The sequence below is a fragment of the Wyeomyia smithii genome, chromosome 2 (genome assembly GCF_029784165.1).
Source record: "Wyeomyia smithii strain HCP4-BCI-WySm-NY-G18 chromosome 2, ASM2978416v1, whole genome shotgun sequence".
In the NCBI taxonomy this organism is placed as follows: domain Eukaryota; kingdom Metazoa; phylum Arthropoda; class Insecta; order Diptera; family Culicidae; genus Wyeomyia; species Wyeomyia smithii.
In genome coordinates, this window is record NC_073695.1 from 16,814,141 (window position 1) to 16,830,907 (window position 16,767).

Genomic DNA, 16,767 nt, shown 5'->3' on the forward strand with positions numbered 1-16,767 from the left:
AAACCGCTTCTGGAGCCTGTCTTCTCGTATTCTTATCAAATGTGAGGTCTTGAACCGTCCTGTGATTGAAAATTTTGAAAGGTTAATCGAACTTAATTCTCAAACCCGTTTTATGACATTGTATTTCAATCACATGTCCCAAAGTATTAATCCTTCTTCGAATATTCCAAATCGTGTCGACTTATCAAATACTTCTGATTCTACTGTGTTTTTCGATACATCCATGATAGAAGGAACTCGTGGAATCCCGGATCATTTACGCGTGCAGCAGATCCCCAAAATTTTTTCCAATAAATATCGAAACATCAACTGCAACAATATGTTCTACACTGACGGATCACTTCTTGATGGGTCCACTGGCTTCGGTATTTTCAATAACAATTTAACCGTCTCCCATAAGCTCGATAATCCTGCTTCTGTTTACGTCGCAGAATTAGCTGCAATTCAGTACACCCTAGGGATTATCGAAAAAATGCCCACGGACCATTATTTCATCTTTACGGACAGTCTCAGTTCCATTGAGGCTCTCCGATCGATGAAAGATGTTAAGCACTCTCCGTATTTCCTGGGGAAAATACGAGAACATCTGAGTGCTTTATCCGAAAAATCTACTCAAATTACCTTAGCGTGGGTCCCTTCTCACTGCTCGATACCGGGTAATGAGAAAGCGGACTTTTTGGCTAAGGTGGGCGCAACAAACGGTGATATTTATGAAAGACCAATTGCCTTTAATGAATTTTTCGCATTTGTACGTCAGAATACGATCATCAGTTGGCAAAATTCTTGGACCAAGGGGGAACTGGGAAGGTGGTTACATTCCATAATCCCCAAGGTATCGACGAACCCGTGGTTCAAGGGGTTGGATGTAGGTCGAGATTTCATTTGCGTGATGTCCCGGCTTATGTCCAATCACTATAGATTTGACGCGCATCTCCGTCGTGTTGGGCTCGGGGAAAGTGGTATCTGTGCCTGTGGTGAGGGTTATCACGACATAGAGCATGTGGTTTGGTCATGCCCTGTACACCGTGACGCCAGGTCTAAATTAATAGCTTCCCTGCAGGCCGAAAGTAGGCAGCCGGCTGTTCCTGTTCGTGATGTCTTGGCGAGCCGTGACCTATCCAACATGTCCCTTATATACGTTTTCCTGAAATCCATCCACGCCCCAGTTTAGTCCTATCCCCTTCCGCCTACATCCAACCAAACGACAAGAACACGTTAAGACCCCGGATCCGGAAACAGCAATCAGACCCGCACGATACTAATACACGATAATCGCATCACCTTTCACATCCGCCTACTCTATTGCTCACCCCTATCAGCTACACACATTGCTGTGCAGACGTCATTTTTGGGACTGAAAGGAATATCTAATCGCAGAAGAGTCAGCTGTTACTGATAACTCTTATAAACCTGCGTGATCGAGACTAAAGTTAGACAAACATTTTATCTTTTTTTTTTTCATTTTTGGAACTGTTCAAAATTGTGCTACCCAATGGTACGAGAGCTCAAAATCATGAACTTTCTTCACTCACTCTCCAAATACTGGTTTTATTGATATTTTTCTTAGTATATAAAAAGCCTCAAAGAACGACAAGTTTTAATTCGAAAAACCGCTGCTAGTGATGAGCTGCAAAATCTAACTTTTCAGTCTTACACTTGAGAACAATTGTTGTTAGAAAAATCAGCAATGTTGTAGAAAATGTTGTCACAAGAAACTTTGCCAAAGACATTTTTCTTTTTTTTTTTTTTTTTTGGTTTGGAGATACACCGTGCTATATCAGAATAGTCCTAAGATTCGATTTTTCAGCATTTTGAAGGCAACAATGTTTTGCTCTGATCGTAACTGCTGAAAAAAGGAGAGCGATTAGGAGTTTCGTCACGTTTCATCACGTGATTGAAACCATTCCTGTGTGACGGAACGTTGCAGCAAAGCTCGACTGTACTGTGTCTTCTTCTTTTACGAACAAATAAAGTGTATCCCAGGGTAGTAATCTCGGGTCACTACTTTTCATAATCTTCTCCAGCACGCACCTAGCGCTCTAGGAATTGGTTACAGACTTGTTTATGCCGATGATTTTGAAATTTAATTGACAATTCGTAATATCGAAGATTATTAACGTTTACAGTCCCTACTGTCCAGTGCTTAGTGACGTGGTGTAAACAAAATGCCATCGTTACCTGTTACCTGCAACATCAAGTAATAAAAAAGTTATAAATAAATTGCAAGAGAAACATTAAGTTTAAATCGACTCGTATTGATGTTATATATTAGAATTATAAATTGAAGTTGTGTGTAGAGTAAAAATTGTTGTAATAACTGATATATAACATGTTTATAACCAACTTTTTTCTTGAGAATATAAACCTTTAGACGGACAACGGAATCAAATATGATGAAATCAGTTGTAAATGTATTTGGTAGTGTGAACGAAATATTTCTTTTGCATCAAGTAAAGTGCAGTTAGAAAATCTCAATATCGGTATAAAGCTATGACATATAAGTTGTGTGAACAATTTATTTAAAGTAAAATATATGTTGTTTATTGGCTCCGCCTCTTGCGTTCATTGAGTTTTAAAAGGTTATTTATTGATTACTTATACTTATTAAAGAATAAGCGTGTTACTTGGGATAATACTGAGTATGTACAGTAGGGTGCTAGCCAAAATGGTCATCTCGAATTTCAAGAAAAAACCCTATACAAAATGTTCACCTGCTCGAAAAAACACCCTGTGCAAAATTTCAGCTCAATCGGACTAAAAATGGGGTGGCGCAAAGCGATTGAACCTTGGCTTTTTTGAAAACCGAAAAATCACCCAAGGGGGTACGTGAAATTTTGGTTTTCGAAATTTTTTTTTTATGTCGAATGACTTAAAAACGCATGAAACGTCGAGAATTGGTGTCATCTGAAAAAAATTTTTTTTTGCAAAAATCTGCTCTCTGGGACTTTTTTTTCATTTGTGGAAGGCAAAGTTCAAAATGTTTAGAATTTATCTTTGGAAATTGATCACTAGTCTCTCGAAATAGCTTGTATAATGATATACCCTATAACTAGCATCGAATACATTATGTTTCATTAGGGTGGTTCATTTATTCGACATAGAGTGGTTCTTAATATTGTGAAAAATGAGTATAAAATAAAAAAACCTAAATTAATCCACCTAGCGGTCAGACTCAGCCTTTCTCATTCAAACTTATTATTTGTAAAAATAGATTTACATAAATGCTTAAATCCAAAAAGGTATATTCACTCTTTGGGTTCTAAAATATTGATGATGTAATTAAAGTATAAAATATGAAATTTGACGTAATGTTAGTGCTTCATAAATAGCGGAATATAAGAAATGACTCTTAATTTCGAACTATTTAATCACGAGCGATACCGGGAACGTTCAAATAGTACGATACCACATTTCAATCATGTTGAGGTGAGGCCATATATATTGATCAAAGCAGCTATAGTGTTGAATAGTCTTTGAATTTCTTTTCTTTACAAAACTTTTGAACAGTATATGAAATTTTTATGAAGTTTGCTATTTGTAAGTTTGAGAGATGACTCGTTTGTATGACACTAGTTATGTTCAAATAAGTCGTGTAATACTTGAGATAATAGACTTTCGTTGTTTTACAAATTAAAACATAACGGTTGCTTAAGTTTATTTACAATCAAATGAAAAGGGAACGTATGGGGGAGCCAAACTTTGAAACCACGTGTTCAATCATAATTCATCAGTTAACCCTTAACCATCCCGTTAATTCGATATCAATATTGTTCAAATCTGTTGTGTAGTTTCTAAGATAATGAAGTTTAGTGATTTTCACATTTCGATACATTGCAGACGAAGTTACATTCCGATTCAATAGGGTGTTATGAGGCAGCAAGACCTTTCATTTGAAACTAATTCTGTGGAAATCGGGTCAACCGTCTCTGAGAAAAGTGAGTGAGCCCAAGTAGTCATCAGAATATGTTTCTTTTCATAGCTGGAATTCACATTTTTAAGCATAACAGGAAAAGTAATAATCCGTTCGCAAAAAAATCATTAGGGTCTTATGGGGCAACAAGACTTTCCATATGACACTGATTTTATGAAAATCGGTCCAGCCATCTCTGAGAAAATCGAGTGAAATTGGGAGAGCGTTACACACACACATGCAGAAAATGCTCAGCTCGTCGAACTGAGTCGAGTGGTATACGACATTCGGCCCTTTTGAGCACTTTTATACCTTTAGTTTTTGCAGTGATTGCTATACCTTTCTTTGAGAAAGGCAAAAAGTGAAATGATAGAAATGACTTTTAATTTCAACTTCAATCCCGAGCAAGGCCGCAAACATTGAAATAGCACAATATTAAATTTAAATGATGTTGAGGCCACATATTTTGATCGTAGCTATAGTTTTGAACAGTCTGCGGGTTTCGTTTCCTTCTATAACTTTCAAACCACATGTTTAAACATTATGAAATTCATTGTTTAAGGGTTTGAAAGCCCATTTATTTGAATTCAACTATGTTCATAGCTTCTGAGATATAAAAGCGTTTTTCACATTCTGACGCAGCGCCAAAACTAAAAGTTTGATTACAATGAAATTCAATAGCAACCTAAGCGGCAAATAGTTCTTCATTTGACACCAAGATAGAAAGAATCGGTCAGACCATCTCTGAGAAAAGTGACGCGAGAAAAGGTGCACATACACACGTACACACCCACATACAAACATATACACCTATACATGCATATATGCAGAAAATGCTCGATTCGTCGAACTGAGTTGAGTAGTATATGACATTAGGCCATTTCAACCATTTTTCTACCTTTTAATCAGCCAGTGATCGTTAGGAGAAAGTCAATATGTTTACTTTCATTATGTGATTTCACATTTTTATGAACAACGGACACAGTTACAATCCGATTGCAATGAAATTCAATAGCAACCTATGGGGCAACTAGACCTTTCATTTGACACTAATTTTGTGAAAATCGGTTCAGCCATCACTGAGAAAAATGAGTGAGTTTAAACAACCTCAGGATAACTTTTCTTTACATAACTTTTTAACCATATGTTCAATCATAACGAAATTCAAAAGTTAAGGGTTCTGGGGACAGCCCAATCATTTGAAACCAGTTTTATTGAAATCGGTTGTGTGGTATCTGAGATATTGATGTTTCGTGATTTTTACATCTTGATACATAACCTCTAAACTAAAAATCCGATTACAATGAAATTCAATAGCAACCTATGGCGCAACTAGACCTTTCATTTGCAATTAATTTTATGAAAATCGGTCCAGCCATCTCTGAGAAAAGTGAGTGAGAAAAAAAAGTTGCACATACACACATACACACACACACCACACACACACACACATACACACATACACACATACATACATACATACAGAAAATGCTCAGTTCGTCGAAAGAAGTCGAGTGGTATATGACATTTGGCCATTGCGACCACTTTTATACCTTCGGTTTTTCCAGTGATTGCTATACCTTTCTAGGAGAAAGGCAAAAAGCACTTCAGTTCGTTTGATTGGTGTGACGTCTTCGACAAATTTGTAGATAATAATTCGGCCTTTCCAAAAAAATTACATTAAAAAAAATTATTTGTCAAAAGTTAGAAGAAAGATTAAAAATTAATTATTCAAAAGGGCTCATTTTTAAAAAACTTGATTTTTCAAATAAAACCCACGAAAGATTATCAAAACAATGGAACCAGTCCGATCATATAGAAATCAAGAAAAATAAGTTATCATTTTTTGAAAAAAAAAAAAATTTTTGAAAAAAAAATTATTTTCAATTATTTTTTTTAAAGGCATATATTTTTTTGAAAGGACAAATCTACAACTTTGCCGACGGTTTATTTGATTGGCATAGTGTATCTGGCAAAGTTGTAAATTATAACTTCGTTCCTCCAAAAAAAATTTACCCTGAAAATAAAATAAATTTAAAAAATATAACTTTTTTTCTGATTTTTCCATGGCCGGTTTCGTTGTTCAGGAAAACTTTCGTAGTTTTTATAAAAAAAATCGGTTTTTTAAATGGGCTGTTTTCGATAATTAATTTATAACTTTCTTTTATTTTTTTTAAATAAGCAATTTGTTTTCAGAGTGTATATTTAAAAAAAAATTATTATCTACAACTTTGCCGAAGATGTCACACCGCTCAAACGAACAGTGTTGGCTCTAAAAATTTTTGTGATCATCAATACCTATCCGAAATAGCATTTTCCAATTGCTCTTCAAAAATGAGTTGTGTTTCAATAACTTAAACCAATAGCACAAAATTGCATCTTTTGCCCATAAAAACGTTTATGCAAAGTTTCAGCCAATGGGCTCGTTCACGTTCTGATGATGTAAACTTGACAGAAAATGTATGGTCGAACTGTCAAAACGACGCAAACCCAGAAACAACGAGTCAAATGTGTTGCGTATCTCATTATCACTGAATAACATCGATACAGTCTTTTGTCCGATTATATATGCCAGAGCACTGTTTGTTCACTCAAGTGTTGCCAAAGGATATTATTGTGGTAAATAAAACGATTAAATTGTCTGGTACAACATTCGAAAAACGAGTGCAGGTGTCTTAGAGAGTAGATTTTTCAAACAAAGTAATATAACATATTTCATCAGTTTCCACCGTTTCATTTTAAAGTTTAAGACACTTGGAATCGAAAACATTTTTCAAATGTCAAAACTCCATGTACCTCCCGTGTGTGATTTTGCAAATGACATGAAAGCATTCAACATTTTCCACGAGACACAATCTTAATTTTGGTTGAGATAATTTTTTTTTCTGCACTGAGTAGTTTGATACATTTTGTAATATTTTGCCATTTTACTAATAATTTTTCCAATTCATCATTGCCACCCTAACGACAATGATATAACAAATAATATATTTTCAGGAATTTTTCTATTGGTATTCAGTGAAAAGTGATTTTTTTCGTTTAATACTCATTTTTTACAAAATATTATGAACCACCCTATGTCGAATAAATGAACCACCCTAATGAAACATAATGTATTCGATGCTAGTTAAAGTGTATATCATTATGCAAGCCATTTCGAGAGACTAGTGATCAAATTCAAAAGATAAATTCTAAACATTTTGAACTCCGCCTTCCACAATTGGAAAAACGACTAAGTCCCAGAGAGTAAATTTTTGCAAAAAAAAATTTTTTTCAGATGACACCAATTCTCGACGTTTCATGCGTTTTTAAGTCATTTGGCATAAAAAAAAATTTTTCGAAAACCGAAATTTCACCATAAACTTACCGCACAAGGATTGTCTCTAAAGCCACTTCTCAACTTGGTTTCATCGTAAAAATTGGACGTGATTACAAGGATTCCCACGCTAATATAAAACTCATCGGTAGATACAAAAGCTCCAGTCGCAACGATTGTTCGCACAAAAGTGACGCTAACTCGTCGATTCTTGTTCCTCTTAAGAAGTTTTTGGTGCGGAAAATCATCGCTCATTCGATTTATTCGCGTTGAAAAAGATTTTGAAGGCCATTCGCACTTATGTGAACTCTCATATGTAATTGTCAAAATGTGCGTGATGACAAAGGCAAAAATATTTCCTTCCTTCTTTTTCGGACGCAAAACCCAGACAAATATCAGCAACACCATCAACAGGGATGCCAAGTCATTTTTCCAAATGTCTTCACGTTCCTATAAAAAATGTCGTCACATGTCTTCCAACCCGATGGCCCGTTAAGACCGACCAAAAACTAAAGGTCACACCTCTGCCACCCCTGCAAAATGCAGGTCATATCACATCTTTTCTAATGTTTTACATATTTTCGACTGTCTTCCATTTGTCTTCACGAACAAAGATATCTTCACCGCAGGGTAAATGTTAGGTTACGGTATACGAAGCTCCTACCAGTGGTAAGCGGTCTTTAGTTTCCGGATCATTTCCGCCACTGTGACGAGTTGGCCAAAACACTCCAAAAATAGTACATGGAAATTAATGTAAAGGGTGATTTTTTAAGAATTTGATTTTCTTTGAAAAAACGCATAAAAATCACAAAACTGTATGAAATCTTTATTTGAGCCGATAATTTGGTTTATGCCATTTATTTTTTAAAGATAATTTCATTCAAATGTTAGCAACGGCTATGTTTCAAATGGTCTATACGAAAAGTCCAATTTTAGGGCACTTTTCGAGCATTTCGGCTGGTATCTCGCGAATAACGCGTGTAATGTTGTCTTCCAAGACTGAAATTGTTGTTGGCTTATCCGCATAGACGAGAGACTTAACGTTAATAATCTAGCGGTGTAAAATCGCATGATCTAGGCGGCCAATTCACCGGTCCATTTCGTGAGATGAATTGCTCACCGAACTCATTCCGCAATATGTCCATTTATTCGCGCGATGTGTGGCACGTTACTCCGTCTTGCTGAAACCACATGTCAACAAGACCCAGTTCTTCCATTTCCGGCAAAAAAATCAGAAATCATCGCGCGATAGCGAGCGCCATTGTCCGTAACGTTGCGATTTCGATCATCTTTGAAAAAGTACGGACCAATGATGCCTCCAGCGTGTAAACCGCACCAAACCGTGCATTTTTCTGAGTGCATTGGCGATTCTTGTATTGCCTCTGGTTGATCTTCGATCCAAATGCGGCAGTTTTGCTTATTAACATACCCATTTAACCAGAATAGAACGTCAGTGAACACAATTTTGCGCGAAAAACATTTTTCACAGAGAACGAATTTTGGTAATGAAATTCGATTATTTGTAAGCGTTGTTCAGGCGTGAGTCTGTTCATGGTGAAATGGCAAACCAAACTGAGTACATTAGACTTTGACAGCTGTCAGAATTCCAGCGTGAACTGTCAAATCTGAATACACGAAAAACCAAATAGCAAAAAAATCACCCTTTAGTTGTTGGAACTGTCCACGCGTAGGAACCATTCAGCGTCAGTTCCTGGCTCCATGAGGTGGCGTACACTCTTCAGTCGGAAATCCTCATCTTTATCTCCAATCGGAATTCTTCCAAACGTCTAAGAACACGGCCTAGGAGATCAGAAAGCTCTGGTTGCCAGCGTAACATCATGCATGTAAACCATGACATTGCCCTCTCCCATAAATGGCCCTAGTACCATGTAAACAAATCTTTGAAATACAGTCGGAGCATTTCGCAACCTGAAAGGCACTCATTTCGTAAGAATGTTCCCGCATCAGAAATTGTGAAATTTTCACGTAATTCTCATTGATTAATTTAAGTATCTCGTTTTGTTGGACTTCTTTCAGCCTTGGATTAATCGGAAATTTGTCTATTATGTTGATTGCATAAATCTCCGGAAGAGCAGTTCCAGCAGAACAACTATCACTATGTGAGTTATGTGTACAGAAGGGACAATTTTCCGGAACTTGATACTCCGCTCCTGTAGCCACTTGTTGCTAGCGTAATAGGAGGAACGAAAGAAACGGAATTTCACACGCTGAAGGAGATATAGTCGGAGTGACGGAATCGTACACTCTACTAATTAACCGACCAAAAAAAGGAAAAAAAACACTACAATATTGCTCTTTGGTACGTTCCATACTGGAAAATGCTAGCTTTATAAGATTAGGAGATTATAGAACGTGCGCAGAGATTCTTCCGTTTAGCGTTGAGGGGCTTGCCCTGGCGTTATCTACAGGGTGACAAAAAAGTCCGGTCACACAGGAAAATCTCAATATTTCAAAGAATAAGAAGAAAAACTGAATCTGGCTTTCATAGCTTTATTCAGTAACTCATAAAGATACTTCACAGACGATACCTCGGAATTACACCACCTTTCTCTGATCGAACCAGCTTCAGCCGTCTCGAAAAGTCGTCGCAGGCGGCGCGCACGTGCTCCATCGGCATCTCGTCCCAGATTTTCGTGATAACTCGCTTGAATTGCTCCAAATTTGTTATTTTATAGTCGTTCAACTTCGACATCATGTATCCCCACACGAAATAATCCAGTGGATTCAGATCCGGAGACGACGGAGGCGATTCATTCTTCGAAATGAAATCGGTCAAGTTTTCCTCACACCACGCCTGAACAACCTTTGCGGTGTGGGATGGGGCGCCATCTTGCTGGAAGCAGTAGTAATCGTCTTCAAACAATAGTTCAGCTTAAGGCAGAACATTTTTATTCAAAACCGTGTCCAGGTAGTACGCTGCGTTGATTTTGACCCCTTTATCGATAAAAATAAGAGGCAGTTTACCTCTCTTGCAAAAGGCTCCCCAAACCATCACTGACGTCTTATTTTGGAACTGGGAAACGTTCAGCTTGTCCGCAGGAGCTTGCTGGAGGCTCAAACTCCAAAGTCGATCATTTTGGCGATTGTCTGTTTGCTCCAAAACGAACAGCTTCTCGTCCGAAAAAATAATCTCGTCATCTGCGCGCCAACCGAGCAACTCCCGCGACCGTTGGTACCTCTTGTCCTTTGTAGCTTTGGTAACTCCATGAACCACTTGTTTTTTGTACGGTGTAAGTTTTAAATCCTTGCGCAGAAGCAGGCGGATTGATTCTCGGTTCATTCTAAGGTTCCTGGCCAGCTTCCGTGCAGATTGGGCGGGATTCCGGTGAATCCGGTCTCGTATAATCTTTTTCAGCCTTGGAGTTCTCACAGACCTTGGTAGTCCAGATCGTGCCTTGTTCTCGGTGCCTCCGGTCTCTAGGAACCGATTTATGGTCCGGTACACGAATTTCCGGTTGATTCCGAGCGGGTTTAGGTGTTTGAATATGTGTCCGGGTTTGTACCCTTTCACATATTCAGCGATAACAGCTGCTCTTAACTCTGCCATGGCTCACTACTCAATGTAAACAAACTGCACAGAAACGAAACTCTGCCACTTTGGGCAGCAAAGTTAACCCTATCATTTGACATATAGATGGCACCAGAGAGATGCAACGTGTAGGCTACAGGCGACCCCAAAAAAGTGTGACCGGACTTTTTTGTCGCCGTGTAAATCACCAATAATTTTTATGTACGCCATTGACGGGAAGGTGTTGAACAGAGTCGAGGCTTTATGCCGAACCAAAAACACACAACGATTGCTTCTAAAACCACTTCTCAACTTGGTCTTATCGTAAAAATTGGACGTGATTACAAGGATTCCCATTGCTTTAAAGCTTTGTATTGCAAAGTCAAAGAGGATTTCACCAAAACACGCTAATATAAAACTCATCGATTCTTGTTCCTCTCGGGAAGTTTTTGGTGCGGAAAATCATCGCTCATTCGGTTTATTCGCGTTGAAAAAGATTTTGAAGGCTACAACATTGCTCTTTGGTACGTCGCATACCGAAAAGCTGTATAGGAATGTGAGTTTATAGAACATGCGCAGAGAAGATTTCTCCGTTAAGCGTTGAGGGACTTGCCCTGGCGTGATCTAGTTATTCTTCCACCGCGCCCAGATCGCTGTTTGTTGGGACTTCAAACACTTGAGTGTCACCGCAACATACAGCAGACATTATTCATTACTAACATCAAAAAGACTCACCGAAATTACTATCCACGATTAATTTTGGGCATCACAATGCATGCTGAGATCTTCATTGTTGCTACTAAATACTTTCCACCGCAACAACAACAGTTACTACGAGCCTGCAGCATCATGTTTAGAATTCTCGCAAAGATTTGTTTAAAAATTCACAAAAAACTTGAGAGCTAATGTGTTTTTAAAATTCAAATAAAAACATCCTCCAAAGATGGTAAAAAAGTGATTTCAACCTGCTAATAGTTTTCGTGGACGTGATAATGGTAATTTTAAGCGCTAATTTAAAAATTTGGTTTTTTCTTGGAACTATGAATTTCGAGTTGTGCCAATGCCGCACGAAACCTGCAGTATGGAAGAAATGTTAGAGTGTAGTGTTTGCTTTGGTAGAGACTTTTCACGGTTGAAAATATGAATTGCAATAAGTTATTACAACAACATTGCAGCGCTTGCACAGACGAGTCGCTCCTTTCTACAACCATCCACCGCATAAAGTCATCCAAACAAGATCATCCACATGTTTAAGCATCTACCATAACCACGAAAGTCATCGACAGAAAGTGAAATAGGAGTACCGAGATACAATCCATTGAAATTGTTGCATAGTTCGAGCGCCTTTTCAGCCTGCAGCAACCACTTACGAACACATTAGTTTCAGCAAAAAAAACCAAATTAATCCACCTAGTAGTGAGACCCAGCCTTTGTCATTCGAACTTATTATTTGTCCAAATAGAATTACACAACACTCCCATTTAAAAAAAAAAATACACCTTGAAAATTTATGCTGGATTTATTTTCCACTTTAAATAACGAATTTCTGGTAGCCAACAGCACAACTATAACGAACATTCAAAACCTAACATTCACACACATATGAGCATACATGCGACTGCGACTGAAAGGAATGTCTAATCACACACAGGAGAGCCAGTTGACGCTGATAACTCTTATAGACCTGTGTGATCGAGACCAAAGCCAGTCTGAGTCAAGCCTGCGAGTGCACAACAACGGAAGGTGCTCCGTAGTGCTAAAATTTTTCGAATTAATTTTTATCTTCAACAACGGCTTTTACCCGTTAACATTCAAGTTTATTAAAGGCGACAGTGTGTGCAGCCGGGGAAGCGAAAAATAAGCGAACTGAAAATATGATACAGATTTGGAAAAAACACATTACATGCAGACGGGACTTGAACCCGTAGTCTCCCTGACTACTTCACTGGTTGCCGGAATACTTCCTAAAATGGCCAAATTATGTCTAATCTGGTTATAGTACAACATCAAATTTGAAAAATGTTAAGGTTACATATTTTGATCGTTGCTATAGTTTTAAACAGTCTCCGATCCACTTTTCTTTCCATAACTTTTAAACCACATGCTTAAACATTATGGTGGTTTTAAAGACAAGTCTATTTGATCCATTGAATCCAACTATGTTCAGATCGGTTGTGTAGTTTTTGTGGTACCTTATTAAGTTTTGTGATTATTACAATTTGATACATAACAGTGTAATTAAACAGGATTTTATTGCGCAACTAGATCTTTTATTTGAGACTAATTTAGTGAAAATCGGTCCAACCATTCTGAAAAAATTGAGTGAGCAGTCTTTGGAATATATTTCTTTTCAAAACGTGATTTCCTTCTTTCATACATATCTTTTATACATAGTTTTGAACCACATGTTTAATCATTAGTTAAGAATTTTCAAGACAGGCCGTTCATTTGGCACCAGTTTTGTTTTACTGGTTGTTTAGTTTCTGAGATAATGAAATTTCGTGATTTTCACATTTTGATACACGGTGCCTAAACTAAAAATCCGATTACAGTGAAGTTCAATAGGGTTTTTGGAGGCCACTAGACCTTTTATTTTCAACTAATTTCGTGAAAACCGGTCTAGCCATTTCTGAGAAAAGTAAGTGAGATTAAGCAGTCTTTGGTATATGCTCTTATAACGTGATTTGACATTTTTATAAATAACGGACAAAGTTACCGATTACAATGAAGTTCAATAGCAACCTATGGGACAACTAGGCCTTTCATTCGAGACTAATTTTGTGAAAATCGGTCCAGCCATCTCTGAGAAAAGTGAGTGAGTTTAAATAGCCTCTGGAAAACATTTCTTTACATAACTTTTGGACCATATGTTTAATCTTTATGAAATTTATAAGTTAAGAGTACTGAAGATAGCCCGTTCATTTGAGATCAATTTTGTTAAAATCGGTTGTGTAGTTTCTGAGATATTGATGTTTCGTGATTTTTACATTTTGATAGATAACCCCTAAACCAAAATCCGATTGCAATGAAATTCAATAGCAACCTATGGGGTAACTACACCTTTCATATGCAATTAATTTCACGGAAATCGGTCCAGCCATCTCCGAGAAAAGTGAGTGAGAAAAAAAAGTTGCACATACACACACGCACACACACATACACACATACATACATACATACATACATACATACAGAAAATGTTCAGCTCGTTTAACTAAGTCCAGTGATATACGACATTCGGCCCTCTGGAGCACTTTATTATCTTTAGTTTTTTCAGTGATTGCTATACCTTTCTAGGAAAAAGGCAAAACACTTGAAATGTATAAACTAAACGATAGCCGTGCTGCCAGACCCCCTCCCGAATTTGCAGCCATTAAAGATAAATTTTTGAAAACAAGTATCTAAAGATGCTTGGTTTAGTGAGGCCTTATACCCATAAATTTTCAATAAATTTCGAGAGGATTCTTGCAACATCTGGTTGATTTGGCGAATGCATCTATAGATTTTTTCCTTATTCCCTTGTCAGTTCTGTTAGATATTACCATTCTTTTTCCCTAAAAAAAATGACCTTTAATTTCTTATAACTCATCAATTGTTTGAACAATTTTTACCAACTCAATTACACATTAAAGATCGACCTGTTCTCTAACTATATTTATAAGTTTTTCTGCTCATTTGCTCAGCGCACTTGTTCCAAATGTAATAAAAAATGAGTAGAAGAATGTAAAAGAAAGAATGTGTAAGAAATATTGTCAGTTGCAAATTTGTACTTCAAAACTTGTACGACTTGTTTATATATTTGCTATCTCTGATGTTAAGTCCCTAGACTGAGAGATGGTGTTATTTATACGCTGCTCAACTAGAAAAGTAATAACCAGGAAGAATGGATTTAATTTCCGTACGCACTGGAATGTACAATAAAATTTCAGACCTTTTTGAAACCGTACTACTCGATTCTAAGCCTGTTGCACCACATATTTACAGTACTCCTAGTATCGCACTAAGAGTCTTTCTATAAGCTTATATGGTGGCACTGTTTTGCGAAAACGTTAAATTGTCTGGAGTAGAGTCATCACGCTTCCTTGAATATTCCCAATATTTTTCACACGAAAAATATCACTAATCCCTGTCCTACCGCATTAGAAGATTGATCGGTAGGTTGGAAGAATTATATTTCTCAAGAAACCTAACCACATTTATCGACAACATCTATCTAACCACATTTATACATTTCATAATTTATTGTGAGCACTTATTGTGAGCATTTTGATAAATGGACACCAATGCGCCCAAAATAATTGTGATCTGAACAAAATGACAGATTTCCTTTTGACGCCTAATTTCGTCAATTTTTCTTTCTTTAGTTGAACCAGATGCTTTCAAAACTTCCATCTAAACTCAATCAACTACTCGACGAATAATTCATTCAGTTGCATCAAGCAACAGTAAACTTCGGCGGACTTCCGCGTTCCAACATGGCAAGGTTTGCATGCAGTAAATAATTACCCATTATTCCTTACGTTTGCGCCTGCATCTATCCGATCGCCGATGCCTATCCAGGTGCAGTAACCAGCACCCGCTTGATGCAGCTCGAAGTTACTCTTCGTAATAGCTAGTAATAGCTGCTCATATCGGAGACGTTAGCCGCTGTAACTTAATATCCACCTTCTGCCAGCCGACGACGCGAAGCAATAAGATAATTGCATTTACACCCATTTACTTTATTAGCGTTCTACAGCTGTTTAAAGTTCGATAGGTCGCTAAACTAATCCTTGTCGGCGATGCAAATGGATTTGTGAAATTAATACCACCCAACAGAACCGATCTGTTATGCTCCCGCCCCCCTCTCTCGTTGTCCTTTGTTCGAACCAATCAGCTACCAAAATGTACTCAAATTCACGATTTATTCCACACCCAGTCTGTCGTTCTTCTTCGCTCTCAGCCCTCAGGCCATGGTGGCGTTCGACCTTCGCCCGGCTCCACTATAGTTGGGAAAGATTTACCGACTTAGAACTAATTTGGTTGCCTGCCACCGCGTGTTCCAAGCAAGGCCGTACACACTATCACGAATCAATTTCGGCCAGCAGCAACCGACCCCCATCTCGAATCGACAGCTTCGCACCAATTGCCGCAAAACGATAATAATAACTTGCTTGAGCAAATGCAATTAAATATAAATGTTCAATGCGCAAGCAAAATACAATTGCAATGGAGGCGCATGGCCATTTTCCTAGGAATGTAAACAGATAACTTTTTTATTGTTGTTTTTTCCCTAGGTTCAATTACCGACATATCAGTGTCACTCTACATCAATCGCATATCTGGAGTGGATGAAAATAAAGAGGTACCGTGGCTGCAGAGCTTTTAAACGCTTCACTTTTTTCACTACGCTCGTCTTTTCTCTCTACAGGAAATTTCGATCGACGCATTCCTGCAGGTCATCTGGGAGGATACACGGCTGGTACCGGTGGAGGAGCCGGAAATGACGAAACTTTACGTGGAGCTGACACCGACCGAACGCAACATGGTGTGGGTTCCCGATCTCTACATCCGGCAGCTGCGCGAGATGAAGGTGATGACCCTGCTCGAGGAGATGAGCAGCCTGCGGTTGTACAAAAATAGTACCTTAGCGCTGAGCATAGGGTAAGTGTGAAAAAGAAGAGGGAAACCCAGGCTAATTGTATCGTTCTATTGGAATTGTGTTTTACTTTATTGCAGAGCAACAATAATCTTTAAGTGCGATATGGATTTCGTGTTATACCCATTAGACGTTCAACGATGTCCGGTAGATTTTAGCAGTTGTGAGTATTTTCTACCATGAATTAACAAACTCGAAAGTTTCAGTAGCGTAGCGTAAATAATGTTGCGCTCCAAAATAGAATAAAAGTTTAAAAATATACCTATTTAGGGACACACATTTTTTTATGACCAATCAGGCACTGGTTACTGAATCTTTCAAGTATATGAGTCAGTTCATGTCTAGTGTGCGCACCACATATCAACGACCTTCTC

General features: G+C 37.8%; 1 protein-coding gene across 3 annotated transcripts in view; it reads left to right on the forward strand.

Moving 5' to 3' along the window:
• Positions 1–16,767, forward strand: part of LOC129722660 (glycine receptor subunit alpha-2-like) — a 35,038-nt gene that overhangs the window by 7,119 nt on the left and 11,152 nt on the right. For all 3 annotated transcript variants that reach the window (XM_055676280.1, XM_055676279.1, XM_055676281.1), the window contains exons 3-5: positions 16,032–16,099; positions 16,166–16,398; positions 16,474–16,556. In XM_055676280.1, the coding sequence (XP_055532255.1) occupies positions 16,032–16,099; positions 16,166–16,398; positions 16,474–16,556 (384 nt within the window). The remainder of the gene's footprint in view (positions 1–16,031; positions 16,100–16,165; positions 16,399–16,473; positions 16,557–16,767) is intronic.